Here is an 11528-nt window from a genome sequence, read left to right as displayed (position 1 = left end):
TACAATAATCAACGATCCTGCGAGTTCGGAGGGCTAAGGTTAAAACTTATTTGCATGTTATGTCCTGTCAACACGACCAGCTGATCATTTGACAACAGAAATTATTCTGACTAACTCTAAAAAAAATTAAAGGAAATCGATGAACTTTTATAACCCCCAAAGAAAAAAAATAAATATGTGAATTGTCCAATTTTATCTTTTTGTTTTGCATGCTTTTTCATGTTTTGTTTTGGTCTGTTTTAGTTTATTCTTGAAGTCCAATTTCTTCTTTGAAATAGTGATGTATAACACACACAAACACTTAATTACAAGTACTATCACCAGAAGCGATGGCTACCTTTATTCAAGGAACACAGACAAAACTTAAAATATGGAATACATTTATTCTCAATTGTACTTCGACACAATTAAATGAATTGTCCGAGTTTCACCTTCAGATTATAAGTCATCTTAGTTTTGTTTTAACTAAAACACAGAACAGTACTTTTTAACATCAAGATAGTATTGAGCACTGGCATACAGCACTGACCTTTGACCCACATTTGCCACCATGAACGGAAACTGTATTAAATGTCTATGTATGTGGTACAGTAACAAATTCAAGAATTACCAAGGAAGAGATTTCAGCGATGTCTTTACCTTAGCGACTTGCAATATTGAATAACAAGTAAACTAGACTTTCCTCAAAGAAAATCAATTTCACATCACATGGCAAGCCAAAATTTGCATTTTTCAAATCATACAGTACAATGTCTGAGTGCTTCTTTCTGTCCATTCTATTTTAAACCCATATTTACACCTTTGTGAATACACATACATTATGTCTTCACCTCTTCTCTGTCTTTTGATGCAGACAACATTCATAGAAACATTATTTACATTTCCAGAAAAAAAAAATTATTTAGCATAAATATACATGACAAGTTAGATGAGATATATTCTGCTTCTGAATACACTGAGATAGTACAGCAAAAGACTGACAAAAGGAGTTCCCAAAACATAAATCTAAAAATTGTTTTATACCCAACTGATGCAAGGTGACTGCCTCAAAATTTGAAGTAAAGATTTAACAGACTATATACCTTTTAAACGAAGAAGAAAAGTTAATTGGAAAATGAATATTTCATTTATCCTAGTTATATTACGGTTTCTTTTTTTCACAAACTTGACAAAAGCTGGCTAAATTTTGTCAATGCATTCCACAAAAATGTGAAAAAGAATAGTTTTTTAACTTTGGGCCTAACTTTGTGTCAACACTTGCAACAGGAAAAATGGAAAAAGAAAAAAAAAAGAAACTTATGAAATTCATCCAGCACCCTGAAAACACTAAGCAAATATATATGAAACAGTTCTTTTTTCTCCTGTAGCTACACATTCCTGAACAGAAACACTAAGGTTCAAACTTAAAATGAGTGTACAACCAAATTAATCCTGGGACTTCAAATGGACAGGGATCACAACATTAATCTCTCTGCTAATCTGATTATCTGAGCCAGTTGTTGACCACTTTGGAACACGCTGAATTTTGATTGAGAAGTTTTACATTTATATAACGGGTTTTTGCCCTTACCCAACGTACATTAATAAGCACTGTATGCTCAGTGCTTGTCTGAGAGCTTGTGAAAAAAAAACCTCACAAGTTTACTCGGGTGGGACTCGAACCCACAACCTCCAGCTTACTAGTGCAGATGTCTTAACCACTCGACCACCGAGCTCGCCGGGGTCGGCTGGCCGGTCTGAGTCAAGTGAAGCAGCGCGTAACCGCGAACTATACATCTTGAAAATACATCTCCCCAACGCAAAAAAATACATCTTGAAGTTTTACATTGTTACTTACACATACCTGTGCGAGATCAAGATATTTGTTTTCATCAATTTGATGGAAGGGGGATAACAAATCAAAGCAAGTGAATAACATTAGGTCTTGGGACCTTATCCATTAGCTGTTTTTCTTCCTGGCCACTGGTTACATTTACACTGAACAACAGATCCCCGATTCAGATCAACAGAGAAGCAGAAGCCAAGTAAGGACAGAATTTCCTGGATATCAATGTCACAGAGCTAGCAAGTGCACACTTCTCTCAAGTACAAAAATGTACCGTTCAGGAAAAACTGGCAGCTAGCCCAAGCATGTCTTGGAGAGCTCTCTGTCTTGCTCAGGACTGTTTCCTAGCTGAATTTCTTAGTTTCCCTTAGACCCCCAGCCATGTTCTGAGAGTGGTGGTGCTGACTTTTTGTTATGTGGTATGTATTACCGTTATGAGAATTGAGATAACGGTGACCATTAGAGATGGTGCAGGTTTGGGATGTGGGAAAAACTGGGTGGCTGTGTCACTTTTTTTCTGAATGTACTGATGAGAAATACACTTTGCTTTAATGTAGGAAGTCAGAAAAAAATTGTGACATAACCTGGTTTTCCAAGCCACATAATGAGTCCTGTACGCACACCCCTTCAAGTAATTGCTATTTAAAACTGTTTTAGGGAGACTCTCTATGGAAAGTGGACTAGCTTGAACTACTTTGGTTGAAAACATTATCACAAGTAAAAACATTCACAATTCTAAATGACACTGTTCTTGGCAACTCTGTGAAATTGATCTTGTGTTAGTTACTTGTCTCAACCAAACAGTACACTGATTTGCACAATATGCAAGACGCAGGGCAGGGACATGCACAGGAAAGAACACCCCAAAATCTACTCATTTCCTTCAATCAAAGTACTGTCAACAACTAACAGTTCATGCCGCATAGAGCATTACTTTGAAGACTATACAGCAACTCAGCTGTGTTATTGCACATCAACTACATGCTAAATAAGTAAAATGAAGCGACAAATACCACATTCACCACTAACGAACCTCAGACAACAAATTCAAAAACTAAAAAAAAACACCTATTCACCCACATTAAGACTCAAAAGCTTTCAACGACATCCTAGGTTTTTAACCAAAAAAAAAAAAAAAAGATGAAGACGCGTGGTGTATAAATAGGAAGTTACAATTAGTAACCATCTGTTCCCTTTCTTGGGGATCATGTACATGTACACTGTCTTTAATTGGTTATATTGAACTCAACAGATTACTTCATTGTGAGTCAAAAGTCCCACATGCAGACTAAAGTAGCTTCAACATTTTGAAATTATAATTTCTATTTCGAATGGCATGATCAATATCAGAGCACCGATGTGAATGCACATTCTTTGAAATGTAATACAAACCACGGATATTAAGATACTAAACTCAAGTCAGACAAATTTCAAGGAAACTACAAATTACTAAAATTGCTGATATTCACTCTGCTTTCTGTGAGTTGACTCACAGAAGATGTTACCGATTCAATTTTATGGAAAGTAAAACATGGGCAGGTTCATGAAAGTCCATAGTAAGAGTTTACTCTGACACTGCACATGATTATTGAATGTGAATTCTCATCACTAACAGAAAAATATAGGTGCTGGATCCTTGCCAAAATGACGTGTATTACAATAATACTTCTTCAACTGCCTTTATCCCTAATCTCCGCTCAATCGCCATGTATTTGTCACCATCCTTTATGCACTCCAATCCAGCACTTTGCGGTATTACACACTTGTATGCATGAAGAGAAGTGTTACTTCAGTACCACATCAAGAAACAGGACCAAGTTGCAAGGGTTGTAATGGTGTCAATCCTAATTAAGTCTGAAATTGGGTCACAACTCAGGTATTAATGGTGAGTGTGACGAGTCTTTAAGTAACTAATTACAAGTATTAAAGTAAGCATGACAAAGAAATGCCTCCGTCAAAGCTTATTTGAAGAGGCTTGACTCAAGACAGGATGACTTGCGGTTGATCTACCAGGACTTTGATGGCAATTAGTCCTCCGCACCGGAGGTAAAGCCAGGTGCTGGATTTAAGCAGAGTTGGAATGATTACAGTTTCAAATGCAATTATGAACTGAACAAGATTTATTTCTTAAATAAATCTACTTCATCTTATGGAATGGCAAGTTTGAGTGGGTGGACTGGTCAAACTGATTGTGTCTTAAAAGTTTATCAAGGGAATGATTACATCCAATCCGTTTGGAAAGAGCGGCTATATACAATTGTTTAACAACACTCCTGCTTCAAATTTCATACACTATCTTATTAAATTTGGATATTTCATTACAGTACTGATTTTCTTCAAATATTAATTTGACACTCGTATCTAGAGGCTTCAGATAAGTCCCACATGGGTGTGTCTACAGATGTACCTATACAATTGTGATTTGTATCATTCATAAGCATGGCATTTGATTAACTACTAAATATTAAATATACATTATCGTTTGTAAGCTGATTTCTCTCGGAGATGCTTTGAGAAGAGCTCTCGGTGCAAAATTTCATTTGCCGAGCAAATAAATGTTTGATTAGGAGAGGGAATTTGATGATTAGAGGTGGGAAAAGACAGACATGGCTATAAGTTCTCAGATTTCATCATAAACTTTACTTACAGTGAGAGACGATACCTGACTTTGTAATCGAAGTTACAAAGTTCTATGGTCTTCTAATTTATTTATGTTGATCTAAGAGAGCTCTCCTTCCATTTTGTGTGCTAGATAATTTTCAATGCAAGGGCTGCAGTTCAATACTAAGTAAAGCAACAATTGCAATGTGAGACAAAAGAAGACAAACCACTTTAAACAACCGACAAATTGGGTACATTTGTTGGCTTATTTTTGGTGAGTTTCTTTAGAACTGTAATTTTGATCACAAGGGATTTTTCATGCAAGAAGAAATTCAAATATAAAGCACATGTATGGGTGCATGGAGCCAATCAGAAATATGAACAGTGCTACATGTAGTATGAATTTCCCATCCAATGTGAGAGTGTCCTTTCGGATACTCAGAATTAAAATTTAATTTTAACCAAAAACATCATTATGACAGAGTGCGTTCAATAGCATCCAAGGCCTTTAAAGAAAATAATCTGAACTGCCAAACTCTGCTCGCTAAAAAGCATCCATGCACATCGTAATACATTCACCAAGCATCCATCAGGGAACTTCATTAAGAACAGGCATCCAAGTTTGAAAGGACATTAGAAGTGTGGATTTTTCCATAAATATGACATTTAAACACAAATAATCAATGCCGATGGAACTCGCAGCCGTGCACTTCCTTGTTAAGTCTCCTCATTTAGGGGTAAAGGCCAATTTGGGAACCGTGATATTGGTCAGAAAGGAATGCAGTGCATAGCTCCGGATGTTATGCTGTGACGCACTGGTGGTTTCTTCGTTCACGGTCTGAGAGCGCTGTTGCAATTTAGAACGCAAAATCATCCTACGTGTGGATCATGTGTTCTGACTTTGGACAGAGTTGACAATAATGAACCAACACTTGTACGAAAATTCACGTATCGCTTAAATTAAAAAGCGTTAACAAACAAGCAGGGGACAGGCTCAAAAAAGAATCGTTGTTAGTATTATCAATGCAGTCAAGGTACACGTTCTTGAGAGAACTCTCACATTGTGTGAGTCGGATAGATTCTTCCAAATGCTAATAATTAAATTTCATTATGTATTCTGATACCATTCTTTTTCCTCCTTTGTTGAAAGTGTACACCCAGGATGCCAACTCTTAACACGGTACTTGGAAGTGTGCTTTTTCTAATGTTTTGGTCTGTTCTTGAATGACTTCATAACCTTTTACCATATGCCTTGTGACACTGGTTTAAGACATTATCTCCTTCAAGATTACATTTGACTTAAATGTATGTACAGTCATGTCAACTGTTTTTCAACGACTGGTTGGTTACAATTACGACTTCCTCTTGATTAATTCCTCTATGCCAAATATGCTCTACCCAAGGTTCAACTTCTTCATCCTGAGCAAAAAACTGTAATGGCTGGTGAGCTGTATGAACAGCGCCCTCTACTGCACGTACGTATCTGACAGGAAATCATCAGCCCCTGGATTCTGGGGCTGGTTCCGCACCGGTGATGATCACTTGAAATTAAGCCACGAGGTGCCCAAGCGTCACGCTACAATAACCAGAGATCAGCTATCTTCGACGCCTAGCAATTCTGTGCTGTAAATATGAAGGTAGCAACAGAGTCATCTCATCAAGAACAGTTGAGATCTCAATAGATACAATCCAATTTAGTGGCCTTTCTGGAAAAATGCATTCGGTCTAAGTCTTAACAGGCCACTTTAAGCCTTGTCCAATCACAGCCTATTGAAGAGTTCTCTGATGCAAAGTTGCCAAATACGAAACCGTGTCAATGCCGTTCTGGACCCTCCTTTTCAACCTTGTCCTCAAATCGGTCTACTTTCCAGCAGTTGTTGGATGCCTACGTTTTTCAACGTCAAGTACCCAATATACAAAGTTTCTCTCAAGGTTGACTGTGCCATCTGCACTGACTGGAATTATTTCTAAAAGCAGCATCCGGAGGGGGTTTGCTTTTGCTGGTCGACAAAATCTCGGACGTTGAATTTGGGCTCGTTTGGTCGTCTTGTCTTCTTCATTTTCAAATCTCTGAAATGATCAGGAGACAGTTGGGCTCTGTGTTAGATTCTAACCTCAACAAACAACAAACCTTTAATGAATGTTGGCAAAACAATCTAAAAAAGATATCACCATGTTCACACTCGGAAAACTTTACGCTTAAGCAATAAGTGGATGTCATCTTGGTTGGTTTTCTTGCTTTTATTTGTTACTGGAGGCATGAAAGCCCACTGTGTCTACAATATTGCTTCAAATCAGTTTCCATGACTACACGACCCCATCTGTGTGGATGTGCAACTTACTTAGCGACAGCCATAAAGGAGAGATCCACGTTAAGTCCTGTCTTTGCACTGGTTTCCATGTAAGCAATACCATTGTCCTGAAATTAAAAAAAAAAAGATTGCAAATTAAGGTAACATCCAAATTCAGTTAAGAAAGCAAAGAGAGGCTTTCTTTTATGCCTAGAGGAGAGGAACTAACTTGTAAAGAAAGGAAGACAAATTGAACACACGTCTTCATCTGACAGTCGTCATTTAATTATTGTTGCATCATATGTGTGCATGCTGCACCATTCTTCAGGTAAGACTAGCCGACTTGGTAACAGTGACAACAAAGACAATCATGTAAATGCTCCAGGCAAGAAATAAGGGATGGCCAGAGCTTTTGTGAGATTATCTACGTCAGAGGAGGATCTTTGCCATAGAAACGGTGGAGTAACTGTACTCGGCATCTTATGATCCAGCTTCAACGTGGCTGTTTTGGCCAAGGTCAGTTTCGAGCAACAACGTCAGAGTTTGACCTCTTGCCCGCAGTCTTCTGCCAGACTGTGGATCAAATCCAGTGGGTGGGAGACAAGGGCAGATTATAAAGAACCAAATTTGTTTGGGGGGAGGCCAAAGATCTAGAGATATTTGTCCGTAGCCTTTCATGGCCTGTTTTGAAGGGTGAGGCTGCATGGGAGGGGGTTAAAGCACATTTGGAAGGAAGAGAAAACTGAAACAGACCTTCACCTCCCTCTCAGTCAATTTTTTTCTGGCTCCATCTTTATGGGAAGGGGAGAATAGCCACATTTCTCCCTCCAGCTATGCCCCCCCCCGATCTGCTGGAGGGGGGAGGTATGACAAGGTTGTACTTTTTCAAGACACTCTACTTGTAAACACGCATACATGTTTACGATCCTTAAAATGGAACACACATACATGTAAGCAGTGTTGTAGTCGACTACCAAGTTCCCTGCCAAATGTTTAACAAGTTAGGAAGGAACAAAGCTGGAGTACATACATGTGGGCATTTGATGGTGAAGTCACAAAGGTAAGATTACAAAAAAAAAATGATGATCTCAGACCCATGACTGTTTGATAAAAATCAAGCTTTCAGGACAAAGTACTAAAGAAGTACTCAGCTGAGTACTTTCTGAGTACCTTTCTCCTTAAAACTTTATTTTTTTTTATAAAACTGGAAGTGTCTGAAGTCTAACTTTTAGTTTGTAATCTTACCTTTGTCCATTTACCATCAAATGCCAATTTACTCCAGCTTTATTCCCTCTTACCAGTTCAGTATTTGGCAGGGAACCTGGGTACTCGAAAAGTACTCAACTATAAGTCTGCGTGTATGTGCATTTCGTACAGTATAATTTTACATAGGCCTGCTGAAATTTCAGACCAATGGATGCTTCAGGTACTTTATGTAAACACAGTGAAAATGCATGATCTCTTCATTTTGAAATGTGATTCTGACCAAAGGTCTCACAAACACAAGTCTTTCCTATTTTATAACTGCAATTCTGTCTGGGGGGCAAGTACATACACAAACGATTGTTTGACGGGGTTTGACCTTATTATTTTATTTTCAGCCTGTTAAAAGAGAATTCCCTTTCGTTGGGGTCAAGCCAAAAGTGTGTGTTCCTGAGCAATGTACTTTATCACAGTTTCCTCCTGCCACAAGTACATCTAAATGAGCACATGCATCTATATGGCCGGAGATGGTCCTTGTATAAGCACCAACCACCGGTGAATAAATCACTTAAGAAAAAATTTAACACAAAGGTTGTTCAGAGCTCAACGGAACAAGGCCTTTACTCCGTGGCACACATGATTTCAAGTGTTTACCACATCTGCACTGACATGCACAAAGAATTTGAAAAGTTTGAGCACCTTGGCCAATTTCTCCGCCTCCTCCCTCTTGACGACCCTCTCTGATGTCATGTCCGACTTGTTGCCTAGCAACATCACCACCACATCATTGTTGGCATACTCATGGATCTCCGACACCCACGCCTGAGGAAGATAAGATTTGGGAAGGAGAGAGAGAGGATGAAACCAGCTACGGTAGATGACTGACTGAACACTTGCAACGGCTTGATGACAATGGAGCAGGCAAGCTTAGCCACCTGTCCATCCGGAAATCATGACAAATACAGCCTGCGCAACAAATATGACAATATCCATGTGCAAATGATATTGATGACAATGACTACAACGAACCTTCCTTACATGCTCTTTAGACTAAATACATTACAATCCTAAGGGTAGTTTTTTCTGCTGGGGAAAGAACACATGTTCTGCACTTGTACTGAAGCAAACTGAGTTTTTACATCTCACTGAACCCGTTTCACCATTTCAACTACTGAAAATACTGGGTGGAGAAGGGTGGATCCATCCAGAATGTACATGTATGGCCCACCAAACGGTCTAACAGAGTCACAAGGACGGCCACTTGTGAGCTACAGGACCACAAACGAACCTTGCAAAATGTCAACCCATGAGAAGTTTTCACTCATAAGGGGTGTCTATTTTTCATCAAACTATCAAACAAGGAGATCGGTCTGCTCTGTCTAATGCAAAATAAAACACAACAACTTTAAAAAATGCCCATCAAATTCCTTTTTTGTGAAATGAACAACCGTTTTTCAACAGTGATAACCATTCAAACAGTGAGGAGCAGAGTTTTTCATGGCAAATGTCACCAACAAGTTTGACCTATTGCCTTCACTTCCAATTACTGTACACACATGTATGAACATTACATGTATGTCCATTCAATGTAGAAACCACAAGTATGATTTCAATGTTGTAACATTTGTCTGATATATTAAAGATTTGTTTCTTGCCAAACTTTTACACATGTATTGTCACGATACTACGATAGTTGGTTTAGCGCCCTCTATTGCCCACGTGTTTAAAGGGTCTTGTCTAATGGCCGCTGTATTAAAGGGCCCTACCCGGTTTTGCAACATGACAATCTGCCTCCATCGACTGCCTTAATTGAACTGCCACCGAGTAAATTACATGTATGTAAACAAACTCACGTCACTAATTTAAGCAAAGTACACGTACGTGTTGGGGTCCATTTACACAGTAACTGATGGGGGATATTCTGCTCATTAAAAAAATTAAATGCTTTTGTTTCCTATGGGACCGTTTCAATACTGAAAGTATACAAACTGTATGCAAGGTGATGAACAGGATTGCACATTCTGGCCAATCAGCCGCCTTATTAGGTATGATGTCACAGACTGACCGTTTCCTTGTTATACCTTCCATTCTCCCTGCATAGCCCAATCATCACTCAGTAACTGGAATATTGAGCATGCCTGCCTTAAGCGCCACAGGTTAACATCACACTGCAGACCAGTTTCCACTTTCCAATAGTGCATTTGGTAATTGTCGGTATCTATAAATGGGCCCTTGAGGTAAAATACATTCAAATGAGTCACATCATTCTATTGAAAAGAATCCATGGAAGGGGTGAACCCTATCTCTCTGAGCCAATTTGCACCCACTGATGAGGCAGTCCACACCTCCTTGTGTGGATTCCCCTGATGGCCGAACAAGAATTAACCCAGTTGAATATTAACACCTTCAGCTCGGCCTGTTAACGATGCGACGTCTTCTCCAGACAACTCTATCCTGGAGGGTATTTCAGTGAGCCACTCAGAGGATGTGTAACCTTTTCATAGTTTGTGGGTCAGTATTCCTCACTCTGTGGTCTGCACAGTGTACCTGGATGTAGAAATCTGAGATGGAGGGGGCGTGCAGAATCAAATTCAATGTCTCAAATACATGTTGGGGAAGTCTTCCAGGTGAACTAGCTGTTTTCCACGGTTATAATTTGTGGCTGGATCCGCTAGAGGAAACAGGTGTGAAGGACTTGTTTCTACTGGTACTTATTAATAAGAGCATGACTGTGTATACTCAGGTTTCATTTTGGTACATGTATATTTAAATGACACTGTTTGACATCGCATTTCAGATGTGTTCATTTGAAGAGTAAACTTAAAAACTCAGCCAATCGGTGTTTACCTTTCACGGAGTAAATGGATTTTGTTCGTTTTATCAAGCGGACTGTGAATTTTAAACCCTGCAGCAGAGGACCTACATGTACATGTATATTTACTGATGGCCAAGCCTCAAAGCCTTGGTCACGACAGGTGCATGTAAGTCGGATTACCAGTTGACCTACATACTCTTCGACGTGACTTACAACTTGGGTCCTCCATGCAATATCTCTCCACTGTACAAAATGTACCGCTGAGTAAACAAATACTGTCTAGATCTGCCCCCCAAAAAAGAAAATCGCCCTACTAGCTACATGTATATCAGGGTTCTAAAAAGGCTTTGAATTGTTTATACCTGTTTATACATGCATGTCTCCTTTATGTAGTGACAAATTTTAAATTTTACCACCAATGGAGGAGGGAGCAAAAATTTCCCGGCAAAAAACCAAGTGTAGGTGTTTGCCGTGGAAACTTATATCTTTTACGAGTTACCAGCATATGAGAGTGGTTCAAGCAAACAAAAGGCACCCCTCCATTGGCAATTGGTTCTAACTTTGCAGGCAAATTTAACAGGGCTTGAATCCAGGGGCCAATTTCATAGAGCTGCTTAAGCATAGAATTGGCTTAAGCACAAAAACTTTGCTTAATAAATAAAGGTTACCAGCTCAAACTCTACGTGATTGTCATGCTAACCAAAAGACAGGTAAATACCATTCCAAAACAAAATACCAATATACATCACAAGAAGTTTTGGCTGGTAACCTGATTTGTCAAGCAAGGTTTTTT

General features: G+C 39.0%; 1 protein-coding gene across 1 annotated transcript in view; it reads right to left on the bottom strand.

Annotated features, from left to right (window-relative positions):
• Positions 1 to 305: 305 nt before the first annotated feature.
• The window catches only part of LOC110980887 (ras-related protein Rab-26-like), a 45989-nt gene continuing 34766 nt past the window's right edge, over positions 306 to 11528 (bottom strand). Inside the window, exons 5-7 of the mRNA XM_022237942.2 lie at positions 8620 to 8742; positions 6769 to 6845; positions 306 to 6496 (exon numbers count right to left, since the gene is read on the bottom strand). Coding sequence (XP_022093634.1) covers positions 6394 to 6496; positions 6769 to 6845; positions 8620 to 8742 — 303 coding nt within the window. The 3' untranslated portion in view covers positions 306 to 6393. The remainder of the gene's footprint in view (positions 6497 to 6768; positions 6846 to 8619; positions 8743 to 11528) is intronic.

The sequence above is a fragment of the Acanthaster planci genome, linkage group LG07 (genome assembly GCF_054643075.1).
Source record: "Acanthaster planci isolate LZ-2023a linkage group LG07, COTS_SCS, whole genome shotgun sequence".
Lineage (NCBI taxonomy): Eukaryota > Metazoa > Echinodermata > Asteroidea > Valvatida > Acanthasteridae > Acanthaster > Acanthaster planci.
The sequence above is the reverse complement of the archived record's forward strand: the minus strand, read 5'-3'. Positions and strand labels throughout refer to the sequence as shown.